The sequence below is a fragment of the Trichechus manatus genome, unplaced genomic scaffold (assembly GCF_000243295.1).
Source record: "Trichechus manatus latirostris isolate Lorelei unplaced genomic scaffold, TriManLat1.0 scaffold00012, whole genome shotgun sequence".
In the NCBI taxonomy this organism is placed as follows: Eukaryota; Metazoa; Chordata; class Mammalia; order Sirenia; family Trichechidae; genus Trichechus; species Trichechus manatus.
In genome coordinates this window covers 19,702,790-19,722,966 of record NW_004443948.1, presented here as the reverse complement: position 1 = coordinate 19,722,966, position 20,177 = coordinate 19,702,790, and the positions used below count along the sequence as shown (strand labels likewise).

Here is a 20,177-nt window from a genome sequence, read left to right as displayed (position 1 = left end):
CGCGCCGGACGAGGTTCACCGCGTTCCCTCTGCCGAGCGCGGGCCCGCGGACGCGGCGCCCTCGGTTCCCGGCCCGGGAGAGTGTCCGGGCCGCCCACTGTGCGGCCCCGGAGCGGCGGCGGCGGTGAGGAGACCGGGCCGGGGGAGGCGGACATGGCGGGGCTGAGGGCATCGGCGGGGGGAGGGTGGTCCGGGCGCCCCTGCGGCCACGTCGAAGGCTCGCTGACGGGGCTGCGCCGGGGGAAAGTGGAGTGCGGGACCTTGCCGGTCTGCACCGGCGCCGGCTCCCGTGAGGGAAGGGCCGGGGGCGGCGGGGCGGTCCGCAAGGGTTACTGTGGGGACCCTGTGCGGGCTCCTGGGGGAGGAGACGCCGCCTGGAGCGAGGCTCCTGCCACGTTTCCACCGCGCTGGGGCGCGCGTTACCTTCCGCTTCGGGGTGGGCGACAGCCGCGCGCCTTCCCATTCCCATTCCCACCCCCTCCGCGTCCCCGGGTTTGCGCTCTCCTTTCCGAGGCCGGGTTTGCTGGGGGGCGGGGGGTCGCGCGTGAGGGAAGCCCGGCCCTCGAACCCAGGGCCACCCGCCGACTGGACGCTTGTTTGGGCGCACACGAGGAAGGATGCTTGGGGGCAGGAGGGCGGCTCGGCCCCGGGACCCTTCTCCTCAACTTGGGGGAAACCCGGGATTGCAGAAGTTGGGCGCAGCTCGCAGGCCTTTCTTTCAGAGGTGGGGATGCTTGATGTCTACTCACCTAGCACTCCTAAAAGCCGAGCGCGAGTGCTCAGCAGCAGGTCTGGATGGCTCACAAAGTAAATCTCCCGGCCTCTTTGGACGCTGTTTTTCTCCCTATCGTCGGGAGAGCCCCGTTTGTAACGCCCCCGAGGCAGGTCAAGGTCTCCTCACCCCACAGGCCGGTGTTCCCGTTTCCTCAACCTTGGAACGTCTATCAGGGGAAATATTTGCTTCTAGAAACGGTGGCGATTAGGTTTTCGTTACAAGGGAGGGAAAAGTTATAAACTCCTGGAAGGCAGGGCTTGGCTTCCCTTCGGATTTTATCCGTGTGCAGTCCTGAGCAGAGGAGCCTGTGGAACAAAGTAGAACTTGAGGGGCAGCCGCCGCGGTGACTACGTCCCAGGATGACGTCACCGTGCGATGTTTAAAATGGGAGCTTTCTATTCCGAGTGTGGGTGAAAGAATTGTGGCTGCTTATTTACTCAAGACGCCTAAAGTCTTCTTAGTCCCACTTGCCTCTGTTTTTTCTCTCCCTGACTTTATTACTCTCTCCCTTTTACCTTTTGGTATTCCTAGAATACTGGTGGGGGTGGGTTAGTTTTTCAGCTTTTCCAGTCATCATTCCTTCAAAATGGAAAAAAAAATAATAATTTCATATGACTCATCTGTGTTACAACCAGAAGTAAAAAGGAGGACCACTAAGTGGTTCTTTCCTTCCTTTCTTCCTTTTTATTTTTTAATGTGAAACAGAAAAACAAACCCAACATTCTGATATGTAGCGTATAGCTGGCAAATTTAATGAATGGGGAGAGTGATCTAGTTAAGGATTCAGAACATCCCTTTAGTGTGGTTCCTTGTTTTCTTTGGTAGGGTGGAGGCTAATGTAATTCCATCAGCAACTTTCATCCCAAACCATATATTAAATTGCAGTGGGTTTTCTTTTCCGTCGTAACATGGTGCTGTATAAATGTAGCTTTATAAAGTAGAAGTGGTTCGCATTTTTCAGGAGGAGGCTGCACAGTGGTTGGTGGTGGGTTAGGGTTGTGTGTGCCAATGCAAACCTGTGCCTGGTAGCTGGTTGCAGAAGGTGGATTTGGCATTCTAAGGTTCCAGGAAGAAGGTTTGGGTGTCTTCCCATCCAGAATCAGGGTGGCTGTGGCTGCCAGCACATCTCTCAGATAACTGTGTGGAATTTATTTCACAAGGAGGGTCCCTTGTTTGAATTTGCACACAAAGTAAAGGAATCACATTAAGAAGAGAGACTTAAAAAGCAGATTTGAGAAAAGAAAAAAAAGGAAGCTAACAGAATCAGCTTTATTTTTTGGATGTGTGGGACTACAAACTATGGCTAGGTTAGCCAGTTTTTATTCTAAACATAGCAGAAGCTGTATATCTTTAATAATTGGCTCCAAAAAAGGTGATGTTGCTTAGTAAGCACAGCGTCTGAATAACTCCAAGTTACTTATAGCAGCCAAATGAATGAGCTCATTGCGTAAAGACAGAATACACATCGAAACAATCCCAGGATAAGGGTTTTGCCTTTATGAATTAATCAGTGATAAATCAGATCTGCCGTTTAAAAAAAAAAAAAGAAAAAAAGTCCTTTGAGGCAGTGCCAAAGTGCAGCTAAATCTCAGCATATTTCTTTTGGTTTTATTTTCTGTGGATGAGCCTGAATTTCCATGGTCTTTAAATATGTTTTGATAGAGCCACTGTTTTAATGTCATATCTTTTAGATAAATGTATCTCCCTTCCTGAAAAAGCACTTACATAAATTCAATATTGGATTTTTAAAAAAATATGTAACAGTTTTATTGAGATGTAATTCACATACCATACAATTCACTTATTTCAAATGTACAGTTTGATGGTTTTAGTGTAGAGTTTTACAACCCTCACCACAATCAATTGTAGAATAGTTTCATCACTCCAAAAAGAAACCCTTTACCCGTTAGCAATCACTCCCCTTCCCCCCTCCACTTCCCCTAACCCTAGGCACTAATCTACTTCCTGCCTCTATAGATTTGCCTATAGTGGATGTTTCACATAAGACCATACAATATATGGTCTTTTATGACCGGCTTCTTCCCCTTAGCGTCCTGTTTTTACGGTTCATCTGTGTTGTAGCATGTATCAGTACTGTATTCCTTTTTATGGCTGAATAATATTCCAGTGTGTGGAGGTGTGCTGCATTTTATTTCTCTGTTCTTAAGCTGATGGACATTTGAGTTGCTTCCACTTTTTGGCTATTATGAATAAGGCTCCTATGAACATTTATGTACAAGTTTTTGTGTATACATATGTTTTCATTTTTCTTAGATATATACCTAGGAATGTAATTGCTAGGTCATATGGTAAATTCTATATTTAACCCTTTCAGGAACTGCCAAACTATTTTCCAAAATGGCTCCGTAATGCTGAATCTTAAAGTGGACTATTTTGTGTTTTAAAACTCAAATCATTTCACAGAATTTTAAACTTGTTGTAGTTAAATATTGACATACTTTGTAAAAACTATTATAGTGCTTCTCTGTGATACCAAAAACCAAACCAAACCTGTTGCCATCAAGTCGATTCCGACTTACAGTGACCCTATAGGACACGGTAGAACTGCCCCATAGGGTTTCCAAGGAGCAGCTGGTGGAGTCAAACTGCCATCGTTTTGGTTAGCAGCAGAACGCTTAACCATTGCGCCACCAGGGCCCACAACAGGAGCAATTTGGTATACTCTCTCTACTGAACTTCTTCATAAAGCTAAGTGATAAGACTCTTAGTATTTTGTAATAATAAACTCTTTATGACATAAACATAAATTAGTGATTGTTCCCTACTTCAGATATGAGCCAATGAAACACAAGATAAAATTGGGAGGAGAAAGGGGAGTTACGAAGGAGGGATATTTTACAGAGCTTTATCTCCCAGTTTTTATACTTTGTGTTTTTAAGAAAACCTGTTTTATCTTTGCAGGGCAAGATGAAGAACGAAATTGCTGCTGTTGTCTTCTTTTTCACAAGGCTAGTTCGAAAACATGATAAGTTGAAAAAAGAGGCAGTTGAGAGATTTGCTGAGAAATTGACTCTAATACTTCAAGAAAAGTATAAAAATCATTGGTATCCTGAAAAACCATCAAAAGGACAGGCCTACAGGTAAAGGAGTAGACTGGACAGTTGGATTGGACTAAGCAAAGAGGGCAGTCAATTCTGGAAATGGGTGCAAAGCAAGAGGACGAAAGGTTATCTGAATCATGCTTAGCACAGCTTTATCCGCAAAATACAGCACAGATATTTCTTGATGGAGTCCCACTGCCTGTAGTTAGGAGGCCAACACTGTAGGATCATAGGGCTTAGTCTTCTTGTGGCTTATAGTTTGACTCCTTAACTGCATTCGTTTTTCTATATATCAGACGTACTGAGGGTTTGCACAATTTTCGAGGAGCCCTGAAACTATCACCCACAATTGGTCATGGTAAGAGTTGAGGGAATTGAGTTTTCTTGTGTCTAAAAATAAATTTACATGTTACGTGTTTTTAGGCGAAAGAAAGTTTTATGGAGAAAGGGAACTAAGATTATTAGACGCCTAATACTAGGTTCTTGATACTTACCAGAATAATTTTAACTTGCGTAATTTTGTGGTAGAAACCGATTTTATAGATTTAGGTAACTCACCTATGAGCCACAGCTGGTCAGTGTTGGCTCTAGGATTTGAACTCAGGTCTCAATGACACCAAATTCTTATGGGCTTTTTGTACACCACAGTGTGGCCACTGCCTTGGTGCTGGGAGGGAGGGTAGTTCTCACTTGCACCTCTCTTTTGTACTCTGGTTTATACGTTACATTTACAGTTTAAAGTAAAGAGCAGGCTCCTGCAAAACATGTCCTGGCATGCTTATTCCCTAGTATTTATGTGACTGCTTGGGAACCTGGTTTGAGAATGTTCTGTTGCTAAACTCAGCTGTTAAACTTTGCCCTGTTTGTGGATGTGGCCACAAAAATAAAAGTGAAACACTTGTGACTGTCGTGACAGCTACAGAAATTCTCTGTGATTTGTGCATATTACTGTCCCCAAAGTTTCCTTCACAAATCAACACTTTCATGCTTTGAGGTAAAAAGGAGTTCCTTTCAGTTGCCGAGCCGCAAGTACAGGACTATTCAAGGAGTCTAAGAGAAAGGTGAAAATAAGTTTATTTTATTTCTCATTTTCTAAAACTCAGGTAAGCTTGTATCCTATTGACAAGAAAAGAATAAGGTAATTGGTGTATTTTCCCCTTGATTTTTATCCAAAGAGGTTTCCTAGTAAATTGGAAAATGTGAATTAAAGTAAAAATATGGGTAGTCTATATAAAGTAGGCTTGTCTTTATTTTTACTTCTCATGATCCTCTTAGTAGTAGTAGTAGTAGTATTTTGCATCACATTTCTGATAGTCTGAACAGCTTTTGTGAGGTAGAGCTGCTGAGGCTTTTTATACTGATCTAATTGACATTGGATGAAGGCTTTGGAAGTGCCAAGCTACCATACTATCGCTGAAAAAGGAGACACTGTCAAGTAAATGCTTAAAGGTTAGACAGTGTACATTTTCATTTCCATTAATTCTAAAAACCTGAGAAAAAAGTTAGTCAAGCAGTATTAAGTTGGCGTGTGATTAGAAGTATCATTATTGAGTCCTTTTGAAGCTGTCTTTGAAGTAGAAAACTATTAGATTTAATTGTGGGTCTTTACTATTATAAAAATGAATAGAATATAGTGTTAACCAGAGTTAATAGACTGTTCAATCCATAGGTAGGTTGGAAGTGTTCTTTTTTATTCCAAAATATATATAAATTAAAATTGTTTTTTTGCAATATATATATATATATAGACACAATGTTTGTGGAGGACAAGTTGGCAATATTATGATCTATGAAAATGTTCAAATTGTTTGAACAGTAAGTCTCAAACTATTCTAGAAGCGTAATCAGAAGTGCAGACAAATACGTATGAATATGGACATTTCTTATACTTTATAACAGCAAAAATTGGAAAGAACTAAACTGTCAACATTAGGGAAATGATACACTATTTTTTGTGCAACTTTTAAAATCTTGTTTTTGAAGAGTAGTTAATGGATAAGTAGTCATGGTATGTAGATTGAAAAACCAGTGTGAATATGTAAGGTATGCAAATTTTGCTGAAGCAAAGTCTCTTTAAGTATTTGTATTTTAATATATAGTTTTTAAGCTTACAGCCAACACACCTTCATAGTCTATAAGAAAAACATATACAGCTGAGATGTATTTTCCTACCCTTAGGTGATTTTGATCCTGGGGCCCATGGGACTTTGAATAGTCCTATATACATTTGAATCTGGCATAGGATCATTTTATAAAAAGGACCAACTGGCATCTTATATACTGTAAGATAGTTCTTTTCATTCAGAATTAGCTGTATTGTTAACATGACATTAGATACGTAAAGACAGAATAGTGTACTGTTTAATAACCTGAGTTTGGAGTTGGATGGCCTGGATTCAAACCTTGGATCCACCAGTTACTACCTGTGTGATGTTGAGAAAGTTACTTAAATTCTCTGCCTCCTTTTTCCTTACAAGGGGTAGTAATAGTATCTAACTCATATGACAGTTGTGAGAATAAAAGAGTTGACACATGCAAAGCATTTAGAAAACTATCTATTGTATAGTAAACCCTTACTGTTATTGTTTAGAAACATTATTGTTAGCTGTTATGAAAATGTTTTTCATTGTTTTTAAAGAAAATCAAAACCAACTAATTAAATAATTTTTTTTTTTTTTAACTTTAAATGGTATGTTACTCCATTGAGAGAGCATTGTATTTTATGGTATAATTACTGTTTGCCAATTAATTTGTATTTTCCATATTTTATAACTTAAAAAGTCTGAGGAAGAGACAAAATGATTTACCCAAGTTCACCTTGTAAATAAGTACTAGATTTATTGACTACGAAATTTAGTAGTGGCTAGTACTAAAACCCAAGTTCTCTTAATTGATTTCCTAGTAGTAGTAGGTCTTAGGCAGTAAATACTTTTCCATTGTTGCTTCCATTTTCCTAATTAAGCAGAGTGCTACTTTTGACATATTCATCCTGGGAGGCGTCTTTGGCATTCCATGAGGTAAATGTGGTATTTCTTAAGTTTAAAAAAAAAATGGAAGAGGCTCTTTTGGTTTAGTAATTTTTCTTTTCTAAATTTTTATTTTGCTGTTGTTAAGAATATACACAGTAAAATATAAACCATTTAAACAGTTTCTACATAAGCTAGTGACATTGATTATATTATTCGAGCTGTGCAGCCATTCTCACCCTCCTTTTCTGAGTTATTCCTCTGTCAGTAACATAACCTCGCTGCCCCCTAAGGTTTCTATCTAATGTTTCGAGTTGCTGTTGTCAGTTTGGTCCCATATAGATAGTTCTGGAAAAAGCATAATGCTCACGACAGACCTTTTTTTACTAGTTTAGCTAAACTATTGTTTGGTTTTAAGATGACTTCAAGAGATATTTTTGGTTTAAAGTTTAAAGATTATCTCAGGGCACTAATTTCAGGGGCTCATCCACCCTCCATGGCTCCAGGAAATCTGGAGTCCATGAGAATTTGAAATTCTTTTCTGCGTTTTCCCCCGTTTGATCAGGATTCTTCTATGGAATCTTTGATGAAAGTGTTCAATAATGGTAGTTGGGCACTATGCAGGCCTTCTGGTCTCATGGCAAAGGAGGCAGTTAGCCACACATTTCATATCCTCCTCTTATTCCTGACTCTCCTTCCCCTGCTCCAGATGAAGAGAGACGAATTGTTATGTCTTTGACAGCTGCTTGCAAGGATTTAAGACCCCAGGCACTACTCAGTGAACTAGGAGGTAGAACAGAAGCACTAAACCCATTATTAGGCCAATTAACTGGGATATTCCACAAAACCATGACCCTAAACCTCCAAACCCAGGAACTAAATCTCATGAGGTATTTGGTTGTACATAAGTAACCTCATCTTACTTGTTTTGACAAATATTTTTTAAAAAGAAAACTCTGGGGTAACTGAGCAAATAAGAAAAACAATAACACTTCAGGATTGTATTTTGCCCTTAAATATGAGATGAATGGTTCTGTGTCCTTGACTAATTCTATATTTATAGAACAATTTAAGTAAAGAGCATACTTTTTAATACTTTATTATCTAGGATGTAAAAGCAAGGTAATAACAGATCAAAACCTGCCATAAGAATTTTTAAATATTATTTGAAACATTGATTGAAGTCTTTGTTAGTTGGCAATTTTGTTGAATAGGAACTTGGCCTAGAAAAATTTTTACGTTCAGAGCTCTAAGTAATTTTATGCAACTTTCATACTCCTTCCTTGTTCGTTTAATGTACATGTAAGGTTGAATGGTCTCTGGATTAACTGAGGTAGAGTCACTTCTAGTGATTTGTCTGGGCTCACATACGTGTCCTCTGTCCACTAGACTGAGTAGTCTTGTTGTTTCTGCCTCTTTGCCTGTAGTTTACACTTACTACCTAATCAGGATTTTTTTTTTTTTAAATATTCTGACAAATACTGATAGATGTAACTAGATTTATGGTTAAAATTTAGTTAAAGCCATTAATATAATTCCACTTTGTTGTAGATGCATTCGTGTCAATAAGTTTCAGAGAGTTGATCCTGACGTCCTGAAAGCCTGCGAGAACAGCTGCATCTTGTACAGTGACCTGGGCTTGCCAAAGGAGCTCACTCTCTGGGTGGACCCATGTGAGGTGTGCTGTCGGTGAGTTCTCGATTTTACCAGCTCACTGATTATGTGCCAGAACTGATTTTCCGTGAAATTTTCTCATGTACTGCTTGCCTGTATAGCTTTACAAGCAGGAGCTGGTGGTTTGGCTTTGTTAGAAGAGAATTTTATTAAGTACTTTTCTAGAGGTGATGGTGAAGGACTACTCACATTTCTCTTTTGCAGCTGAAGAAAGTAAGAAACTGATTGGGCAGGGTTTTTCTAGAGCGTTGGCCAAAAAATTTATTGTAGAACAAGTAGAACTTAGACACCCAGACTCCTATAGGTCAGTTAACCTCTTTCATTGATGTTCACTTGTCCCTTTTCCTACCACTGCTTATTATTTTAAGAAAATCTTTATGTTCTAATAATTTTGTATATGATAAAGATTTTTCCAAAAATAGGTTGTGATGTAAAAATGTTGTGGCGGGGCATCTGACCTTCTCTAACTTCATGAAGGGGAGAGAGAATTACCAGCATCAGTTACCCATGGCTGCTTCCTATGAGGCGGAGGTCAGACCAACCTTTTTACCAGTTATGACACCAACTGTTCCTCCCATGGCACTCTCTGCTTCTTTGCTGGGTTTGGTAATTTGTTGCAGTGGCCACAGAGAGCTCACAGATCATACTCACAGTTACAGGGTTTATTAGGGAGGTAGCGGGTTACAGTTCAGGTTCCAGAAGGCTTAGGATACAGTTCTTTGATTAGGACAGCCTCTTTTCAGCTGTGCCCATAGGCACACCTCTCTGTGGCCCCTCAGTCTTTGCCCTGCTCAGGCAAGTGTTACGAAGCTCTTTTAGCTCTGCCAGTAAGTGCTTAGAGGCACCCTAACTCTACCAGTAAGCTTCGGCCAAAGGCATTCAGCTTTAACTCCGTGGATCGGCAGACAGCCTCGCCAAGTGCCCAGAGGCACCCTACTCTGCCATCAAGCCTCCTGCCCGAAGGCACTTGGTGGTCTTGCTCCCTGGGCCAGGAAGCCCACCACACCATCTCTTCTTCTTCGTGGTGGTCATGAGGTTGCCTCTTCCACCTCTGGGATACCTCATTTTAAGCCTAGCAGGATGAAAATGACCGACCAGTCTCCTCATTATGGTTCCATACACCTTATTTGCATGGTCCCACCCCCACAAGGGTGTCTGCTCTTTATATTAGCAAGCTATCCAATCCCCTTGGTGGACCACAGGCACCTCATTTGCATAGTCTCACCCAGTTATTTGGTAGGAGTTGTAAAGATTATAGCTAGAAGGGCCATATTAAGTAATTCATAGCACCACAGATACGATTTTTTCTCACAGCTAATAAAAATCACTTTCAGAATGTAGGGTACCGATTCAGGAGTAACTGAACACCAGAAAGACAGACTTGCTAGCAATTGAATAGAAGTGATTTCTATAAGTTAATAGACTGAGATATTGTGAAGTGCTTTTGGACCAAAACTAGAAAGATAAATATACTGAAAATTAAACCTGATATAGTAGTTATATAATAGAACAAATATCTGAAAGTGGTTGAAACATAATAGCTTACTGGTATACTAGAGACTAATTTAAGGTTATGAAAAAAATTGAGATGCAGTCAGGGGGAACATTCTTCATAGTCTTATTTTATCAGCATTAAATGTTGGAAGGGTGCAAAGAGTTCCATATAGTTAGAAAGGGTGTCACTTAGTTAAATATTTAGAGGATATAGAACAGATGACAGATCTTTCCCGTGATGACAAGGCCTGAGAATAGCTGATAGCTTCATTATGTACTCAGCATTCTACAACTTTTTTTTTTTTTTTTTTTGTAACTTCTGCAATCCTTTTTTTTTCTCCCCTGCTATAGAGTATTAGCAGGGCATCAACAAAGTAGGGGCACCAGTTGTCCAAAGCAAAGACCCATAGGACACAAGGAAAAGTGAATATAGAACACAGTGGAAGGGAACTGGCAGGGCACTAAATGAAATTGATACCAGCTCTAGTGTGTGAGAATGTGACAGCTGGAAATAAAGCCCAACAGGATCACAAGGGTGCCCACATGCAAGGTTTAAGCTGTGAGGCCCCTCCACTCCAACACCTTCGTTAACATCTATCTCCTACGGTCCCCTCCCGTGTAATTGAAACTCCTTACCTTGGCGGATCTCTTGGGAGTATACTGTTTTCTTTCCAATAAACGAGGTGAGGGTGAGCTGTTGAGTCTAACTCTTGGCTACATTCACCCAATATGCAACTGGATCCAACATGAGCCATTACTGGACAAGGACAGATTATATTAATAGATAACAGGTCTCTGATCCATTTTGAGAGAACCATTTTGTACATCCGTGTCTGCTGATCCAGCAGCTCCAGCCAGGGGGGCCAGCAGTGCTCTTTGCTGTGGTACAAACACAAGAGTATACTCTTGGGTACGTCCTGGTAAACAACCAGTGGGGACTCCAGTCCTTAATGATGCACAAAAGAGAGGGAACACAAATAAATCAGCCATTGCAATGAATTCAGTCAAGTTAGTTTTTAACTGTATAGCTTTCACATACAAAGTTACGTCCTAAGTTTTGTAAACAATAATATTTATTATAACTTTAAAATACGTTCAGCATACATGTGGATGCAACCTAGTACACATTTAATATAATACTGGCATGGGGAATAGTTTAACACAATACATAGTAAACGTCCAAAGATACTGGAAATACTAATATTTATCTAACACGAAAAGTTTTCATTTATGTGTCAGATGAGTTTCATTTTTTGTTGTCTGTTGCATGGGACACAGTGCTTGATAGTAATCTATATTTGCCAATAAACAAGGTGTTAGGCATACCCCACTTTTGTATTCAGTCGCTAACATTATAGTCGCATTTAAAAAGTTACAGCATGGATAACTAAGACACAAACACATGTATATACACATACACATGTATACGTATAATTTACATATCCCATTTGAATGCATGAGTAAGCAGAGCTGGGGGCACCACAGACCATCAGTGTTTAGGGCCCTCGCATGGCTTAATCCGGCCCTGAGTATTAGATACTATTGATTTATTTCAAATTAACTGAAATGTTTTAGCAGTGTGTCATTGAAAAATGGAAACTTTTAAAGTGGTTCATTACTAATTCTGAGGAATTAACTGCACATTCTAATATTATAGTAATATAGTCAGCAGTTTCACTTAGCGTTGAGAGAACCCTCATACCAAGACACTACAAAGGAAAGATGGAGATCCTGTTTGAACTTGCATGTCAAAGAAATTTGAGTTAATAAATCTGATCTTCAGTTATTAGATGTTTGTCCTTGATTTAGGTTTCTGTTCCTACAAAGGCAGGGATTTTTCTCCAATTCCCCATCTTTCTGTTTTGCTTGAATTTTTACTCCATTAATGGGGAAGACTTAGGGTAGGAGTAAGCGTTAACTCATGAATTAACCTTCGATTGTATCAAGATCTGTGGAGTCTTTCAACCATGTAGAGGAAGGAGGAGTAAATTTCCACTGCTAAAGCCCTATGATAAGTAAACCTGGAATTATAGTGCATGAATTCTGTGTTGTAAGGAATTCGCCCAAGTGTTAGGCATCTTCTACTAAGAAGAATCTCCAGCCAAAGACCAGCAAGTATCCAGCTAGCTCCAACTTCCTCACCCAGCAGATAGAAAACTGAAGCCTGAAGAGATTAAATGACTTGCCTCCTGGTCACAGAGCTAGTTAGTGGTGAAGCCAGACCAGATACAAGTCCAGTGATCTTTCTACCATCCCATAGCACCTTTTATGAGGTAAATTGAAAAAGAATAGAGAAGAAAGCTATGTGCCATATTTGGGTAGCATATATGACCCTTTCCAACCTATTGAAGTGGAAGACAGCACAGCTATATAAAGAAATAGAACTCAGCTAGGAGATTACTTGTGTTCCACATACACTTTCAAAGGCTTTAGAGCAGTCAGGCCTTTTACTTTATCAGATAATCATCCTGATTCAGAGAGAATTTGAGATGAGTTATCTTGAGATGAAATGACATCAGTAAACCCTATTTTTCTGTCAAATGAAAAGCTTGACATTATTTCCACTTAGTTATTTGTTTTGAAGCTTAGAATCACTTTGTATTTCTAACTTTAATTACATGTTGTGTACGAACTGTTTTTAACAACTAATTTTCTTTCTTCTAACACTTAGTAGAAATTGTTCCATAGTGTTTACATTGTGCAGTCTATTTAAATAGATTTGTGGATTTCTCTTTTGTTCTTCAGATAAAAACTTTATTGTTCATGATGCCATTTTCCCTCATCACAAGATTTATTCTGTTTGTTTTTGTAACCAGCAGCCTAGGTTATATATTAAAAAATATATTTTTTCTGAAATCAAGATTTCAAAATGTTTTGAAAGGATAAAAAGTCTTGCTCATTTTACTTTATATGAGGTAGGCAATATAACTTAAGGAAAACCCCTTTGTTTTACTCAACAATAGTCTTTCTCCCTTTAACCTCAATTAGTGCCTCGGTTCTCATTTTTGTCAGTGTGGATGAAGGAAACACAAACCTCTTTTTTATTTAATTTTGGTGAAAGTAAATTCCATAAGACACATCAAGTGATCTGTGATTTGAATTACTAGTATGTATATTACAGGGGATAGTTTAAAACACATTAGAAAATGTTACTGTAAAACCAGTGTCAGCGGTACATACGAAAATGTAATCAAAACAATGACTTTGTCTTTAGTGTCTTAAATAATTATCTTTGTTAGGAGGCAGTAGAAAAGAAAGACAGTTGGGAAAGAGAATGGGTTACCTTTATTAGTACTTAAATAGACCAGGCAGAGAGTTGTGGCTTGTCTGCTGGTGTATATGGAGCTGGGTTTAGGGTATTAAATGTGTAGGGTCAAGTTCTGGGAGTGTTTTTGGTCTCGGACCAATGGCATATCCAGACCCGTTTAATTGTTTTTATGGCTGTTTCTTGCTGTTTTGATGTGACTTCAAGGTTTGTTAAGTATTTTATTTTATTCTTAGGTATGGAGAGAAAAACAATGCCTTCATTGTTGCCAGCTTTGAACACGAGGATGAGAACAAGGATGAGATCTCCAAGAAAGTTACCAGGGCCCTTGATAAGGTTACCTCTGATTATCATTCAGGATCCTCTTCTTCAGATGAAGAAACCAGTAAGGATGTGAAACCCACTTTGGTGACTGCAACCCCCAGCCCTGTGTACCAGGTAACCGTGAAACGGCTGTGTGTTGAAGGGCGTGAGCCGGGCTTGCCAGGTTGCTCTAGTAAGTCCTGCACATGTTGCCCAAGGTTTCTGATTTGAGATTCTAGATTACAGTTTTTGTCTTTCCACACCAAAAGGAAGTTGGACCTCTAACATGTAAATAGGTATCCTGGTTCACTTTCAATCAGGAGCCCTGGTGGCACAGTGGTTAAGTGTTTGACTGCTAACCAAAAGGTTGGCAGTTCACATCCACCAGCCGCTCCTTGGAAACCTTAATTGGGGCAGTTCTACTCTGTCCTATAGGGTCACTATGAGTCGGAATCCACTCAACAGCAGCCGGTTTGGTTTTGGTTTTTTGGTTCACTTTATCAAAGGTCTGCTTTACTACACCGTAGTTAGGGTAAATATATTTGAAAAAAGTGTGGCAAAGAATAGAAGAATCGTGATAAAACATTGTTGAGGTTTCAAAATTCTTTATTCAAACATGAACACTCATTTTTTGTGGTTCTTAACACTTTCAATTCTTACCTTTGTGCTTGACTTCCTTGTTCTTCCCTCCTTTTTCATGTTTAAAGAGAAACGTCATTAAAATATATTTCATTTAATTTTTTACTGAAGCCAAAAGTGTCTCCGTCTATGCTTTAATGGTTAAAAAGTCATATAACAAGTGTGCATGCATACAGGGACTCATTCACTTATTTTTTTATACCCCCATACCAAAAAACATTTAATGTCTTTAAAAAATCTCAACCACTGTGTAAACTTTCACCGAAAACACAATAAAATATTAAAACAAAACAAATCTCAACTAGACAACTCTTCAACAGAAAAGGTATTTTTAAAGTCAGAGAAGTTTAGAGATCTTTTGAGTTGAGCCTTATTCTGTACCTGTTAGGTGTCGTCAGGTTGCCTCCAGCTCATAGCAACCTTATGTATAACAGAAGGAAATGTTGCCTGATCCTGCACCATCCTCACAGTTGTAACTATGTTTGAGCTATTGTTGCAGCCACTATGTAAATCTGATTGAGGGCCTCCCTCTTTCACTGACCCTCTGCTTCACTAAGCATGATGTCTTTCTCCAGCAATTGGTTCTTCCTGATGATGTGTCCAAAGGAAGCAAGACAGAGTCTTGCCACTCCTCGCTTCTGAGGAGCATTCTGAATGTGCTTCCTCCAGGCGTGATTGTTTGCTCCTCTGGCAGTCCATGGTATATTCGGTATTCTTGGCCAGCACCATAATTCGAATGTGTCAATTCTTCTATCTTCCTTTTTCATTGTCTAGTTTTTGCATGTGTATGAGGCCATTGAAAATACCATGGCTTAGGTCAGGCGCACCATAGTCATCAAAGTGACATCTTTGCTTTTTAACATTTTTAAAAGCTCTTTTGCTGCAGATTTGCCGAGCGCACAGTACGCTGTTTGATTTCTTGACTGCTGCTTCCATGGGTGTTGATGGTTGGTCCAAATAGAATGAAATCCTTAACAACTTCTATTTCCTCACTGTTTATCATGCTGTTGTTTATGGGCCCAGTTGTGAGGACTTTTGTTTTCACATTTAGACATAATCCATATTGAAGGCTATAGTCTGACTTTTATCAGTAAGTGCTTCAAGTTGTCTTCACTTGGAACAAACAGGGTTGTGTCATGAATCACAGGTCGTTAGTAAGTCTTCCTCCAATCCTGATACCTCATTCTTCATATAGTCGAGCTTCTCAGATTATTTGCTCAGCATACAGATTGAATAAGTAAGGTGAAAGGATAAGCCCCGACACACACCTTTTCTGATTTTAAACCACACAGTATCCCCTTGTTCTGTTCAGATGACTGCCTCATCATCTATGTATGGGTTCCTTATGAGCACAATTAATTATTCCGGAATTCCCATTCTTTGTAATGTTACCCATTATTTGTTATTATCCACACAGTTAAATGTCTTCACCTAGTCAGTAAAACACAGGTAAACATCTTTCTTATGTTCTCGTGCTTTTGGCCAAGATCCATGTGATGTCAACAATGATATTCCTTGTTCTACATCCTCTTCTGAATCCAGCTTGAACTTCCGGCAGTTTCCTGTTGATACATGACTGCAGCCGGTTTTGAATTAGCTTCAGCAAAATTTTGCTAGCATGCGATATTAATGACGTTGTTCAATAATTTTCACATTCCATTTGACTGCCTTTCTTTGAAATAGTCACGGAGATGAATCTCTTGCAGTCGGTCGTGTAGCTGTCTTCCAAATTTCATGGCATAGGTGGCAAAGCGTGTGCATCCATTTGTTGGAGGATCTCAATTGGTAGTCCATCAGTTCCTGGAGCCTTGATTTTCCCCACTGCTTTCAGTTTGGCTTTGTACTTCTTTCAGTACCAGCTGTTTTATGAGTCAGAATCGACTCAGTGGCCGTGGGTTTGGGTTTTTTTTTTGCTTCTTGATGATATGCTACCTCCTGAAATGGTTGAACGTCGACCAGTTCTTTTTGGTGCAGTGATTGTATGTTCCATCTTCTTCTAATGCTTTCTGCGTCATTCAGTATTTTGCCCATAGAATCTTTCAGTATTGAATTCAAGGCTTGAATTTTCTCTTCAGTTCTTTCAGCTTAAGAAATGCTGATCCTGTTCTTCCCTTTTAGTTTTCTAACTTTTCCAGGTCTTTGTACATTTCATCGTAATACTTTACCTTGTCTCCTCGAGCTGCCCTTTGAAATCTTCTGTTCAGCTCTTTGACTTCATCATTTCTTCTGTATGCTTTTAGCTACTATGTGCGCAAGAGCAAGTTTCAGAGTCTCTTCGGACATCTATTTTATATTTTCTTTCCTGTCTTTTTAATGACCTTTTACTTTCTTCATGTATGATGTCTTTGATGGCATCCCACAACTCTTCTGGTCTTTGGTCATTAGTGTTCAGTGTGTCAAATTGAGATGGTTTCTAAATTAAGGCAGATCTATTCAAGTTTGTACTTTGGCTCTCGTGGACTTGCTTTTTTCTTCTTCAGCCTCAGCTTGAACTTGTATATGAGCAATTGATGATCTCTTCAGCAGTTGGCCCCTGGCTTTGTCTTGATAAAATTAAACATCTCCATCATCTCTTTTCACAGATGTAGTTGATTTGATTCCTGTGTATTCCATTTGGTGAGGTCCAGATGTAGTCATTTTTGTGGTGTTGAAAAAAAGTATTTCCGATGAATAGGTCATTGGTCTTGCAGTATTCTACCATGCCATCTCCAGTGTTATTTCTATCACCAAGGCCACATTTTCCTGCTTGTGAGGGTATAAAATGGTGCAACCACTTTGGAAAACTGTTTAAAATTCAACATATATCTACCCTATTACTCAGCAGTTCCATTCCTAAATATTTACCCAAGAGAAATGAAAAGATGTCTGCAAAACCTTGTATTAGACTGTTTATAGCCACTTTATTCATAATAGTAAACTGGAAACAAAATGTCCATTAACAGCTGAATGGATAAACAAATTGTGGTGTGTTCATATAGTAGACTAATAATTAATAAAACAGAACTAATGATACACACAGTATAGAAGAACCTTAGAAACATTAGGTTGAGCGAAAGAAGCCAGACAAAAGAATACATGGTGGATGATTCCATTTATATGGAGTTCAAAACCAGGGAAAGTTAATCTGGTGATAGTATTCAGAACAGTGGTTGCCTGTGGGATGTTAGAATTAACTGGAAGTAGGTGTAATGTAAGTTCCAGGCTTTTATCTGCTTTCTGGCAATTCTGGTTTTACCAAAACCGCAATATAGAAAAGAAAAATTTTATTTTGCAACGATGTTGCAGTGTAGGTCAGTTGGTAGTTTGTACTATAAATTCTTCTGTATTTTCTGCATTATAGGTAATGAAGAATTAACTGTGCTAAGGTTATTCATTGCAGCTTTTTTTTTTTTTTTTTGCTTTGTTTTTACAGCGTGTTTTAATAGCAAAAGAGTTGGAAGCAGCCTAAATGTCCCATCAGTAGGAGACCATTTAATTTAATTATGGTATAGTCATTGTAGTACTACGTAACTGTAAAACAAGCATGAGGAAGCACTTTATGTATTGATACGCATGTCTACAATATGTATTGTTATAAAGTACAAAAAGCAGGGTACAGGATAGTATGTGTGCGTTTAAAGTGTATAGATACATACACAGATGTATGCATAGAATATCTCTGAAGGTATACACAAAAATTGATGAGTATCTGTTACTCCTGAGAAGGTAATTGGGTAGCTGGTGGTTAGGTAAGGAAGAGGGACTTTCTATTGTATATATTTTTGTATCTTTTGAGTTTTCTATCATGTGAAGACAATGCTATACAGAATATAAATAATAATTTAAAAAAAAAATTTGTACTAAGGAGGGCAGATAAGAGACTAGAGAAATTTGAAACTCATAGGGTGTGTGACATTCTGCGCAGAGAGGTCCACAACTGCTGATAACATTTTGAATAATGTGAACTTAATGTGCTCACCTGTCTTGTGGGAGAGTATAAGACCTGTTGTTCCCAAACACCAGTGTGGATATATCAGAATCAGCTAGAGAGCTTCATCCAAATACCTGGGCAGTATTCAGAAGATTTCATTAATCTTACTGTTCAGTAGACTAGGGCTGGTCCATGAACATTTTGTATTTCAAAGCTCTCTATGCGTCTCCTTGTTTAACCAGCCAGCTGTGCAAACCACTGGTATAAAACATGATGTGTCATACAAGATTCCATGCATTCTGTGTTTTTATCTTTTCTAGTTGAAAAACCCTGAGGGTACAGGCCATTCCTTACCCACCCACCCACCCTTTTTTTTTAATTGTGAAAATATAACAAAACATACATGATCTCAACAATTTATACATGTACAGTTCAATGTCCTTTTTCGAAGTTGTTTTAGAGACTGTATTTAGTTTATTCATTTATTTCCACATTCATTCATAAAAACATGAATCACTATTATATAGGTAAATATGTAAAAACGAATGGTTATTAGTGGTTACTTGGGCTGGGACTGGGGTATGGAGTAAGGGAATTGGTGAGTTTATATCTGTGGTGATGGGAAGATTGGCATTGATAAAGGGCAGTGGTTATACTACTCGACTTATGTAACTGATATCACTAAATTGTACACCAGAAAACAGGCACAATGGCAAATGTGTTATATATAAATAAAGGAACTGATCCCTTGAAGTCATCTTCAAAGTAAACAACAGTTTAGCGGAATTAACAAAGACTGTTCACCTTGAGCATTATGCTCTTTTAAAGAATTATCTCTATCAGATCAAATTGACAACAGTAACTAAAGCATAAAAGAGCAGTTTATGGGGCAGTGAGTCTAAGTCAGTGGTGGTGAAATAATATGGAGAGAGAGAGAACGGTGACACAATGTGAAGAATGTAACCAGTGTCACTGAATATACATGTAGAACTTGTTGAATGGGTGTAGGATCTGCTGTGTATATTTTCACCAAAAATAAAATTTAAAAATAATTCATCTCCTATTAAAAATTAAGTTTTTAAAATATATTTAGACATTTAGGAATGTCACTTGGGTTTTGGGTGAGTGATTTTGTCTTTAGTTAGGAATCTGAAAGGTCACTTAGTCTTAACATAAAATGATTACTTTTTCCATTGAATTAAGGTTTCTCTTTTTTACAGATTTCAGAACTAATATTCCCACCTCTTCCAATGTGGCATCCTTTGCCCAGAAAAAAACCAGGAATGTACCGAGGGAATGGCCATCAGAGTCACTACCCACCTCCTGTTCCATTTGGTTATCCAAATCAGGGAAGGAAGAATAAACCGTATCGCCCAATTCCAGTGACATGGGTACCTCCTGGAATGCATTGTGACCGGAATCACTGGATTAATCCTCACATGTTAACACCTCACTAGCTCCTTTTGATTCTGTTACTGTCATGTTGAAAGAAAGGTAGAATAAGCCTGGCTATATATTAAAAGTTCAAAGTTCATACTCATAGTAGTAATGTTAGATGGACCAACCATCAAACTTATTTTTATAGAGAAGTTACTGAGAAGAATCTTTCTTAAAAAAATATATATGCACTTTAGATATATTGATATAGTTTGAGAAACTTTATTAAAGTTAGTCAAGTGCCTGAGTTTTTAATATTGACCTTGAGTATTTATATATTGTGCATCAACTTTGTTGGATACGAGAACACTGTAGAAGTGGACAATCTGTTTTAGCACCTTTGATCATTTACTTTACGGAGAGTATGTAAGTTATTTATACACGAGGATATCTATTTTATGTCATTGTTTAGAAGAATTGTGTGAAATCATGTAGTTGCAAATAAAAAATAGTTTGAGGCATGACAATGTGTGTTTCTCTTCTGTGCATAAAAAAGAAGGGAGAAAGCAAAGGATTTGTTCCACTTCAATGTGTTTAATTAAATACTTAAAAAATAAACAGTATAAGAATTTCAGTTTTTCCTTTAAAAAAATCAGCTTTTTATTAACTATCTTTTCCCACAAGTCAAGGGTCAAAATATACATATAAAAAG

General features: G+C 38.7%; 1 protein-coding gene and 1 long non-coding RNA gene across 2 annotated transcripts in view; one reads left to right on the top strand and one right to left on the bottom strand.

Annotated features, from left to right (window-relative positions):
* Positions 1 to 1,102, bottom strand: part of LOC111819576 (uncharacterized) — a 10,340-nt gene extending 9,238 nt beyond the window's left edge. Inside the window, exon 1 of the long non-coding RNA XR_002823168.1 lies at positions 750 to 1,102. This is a non-coding gene — a long non-coding RNA (uncharacterized LOC111819576). The remainder of the gene's footprint in view (positions 1 to 749) is intronic.
* On the top strand, positions 7 to 20,177 carry BTG3 (BTG anti-proliferation factor 3). The gene is made up of 5 exons (XM_004371348.2): positions 7 to 124; positions 3,698 to 3,876; positions 8,355 to 8,492; positions 13,473 to 13,674; positions 19,309 to 20,177. Exons 2-5 carry the CDS (start codon positions 3,704 to 3,706, stop codon positions 19,543 to 19,545), a joined length of 750 nt encoding a protein of 249 aa, XP_004371405.1. The 5' UTR covers positions 7 to 124; positions 3,698 to 3,703; the 3' UTR covers positions 19,546 to 20,177.

Coding starts and splice junctions, on each gene's coding strand:
- BTG3 (XM_004371348.2), top strand. CDS start 3,704: ATGAAGAACGAAATTGCTGCTGTTGTCTTCTTTTTCACAAGGCTAGTT. Junction 3,877..8,354: donor TCAAAAGGACAGGCCTACAG/GTAAAGGAGTAG, acceptor ACTTTGTTGTAG/ATGCATTCGTGTCAATAAGT. Junction 8,493..13,472: donor CCATGTGAGGTGTGCTGTCG/GTGAGTTCTCGA, acceptor TTTTATTCTTAG/GTATGGAGAGAAAAACAATG.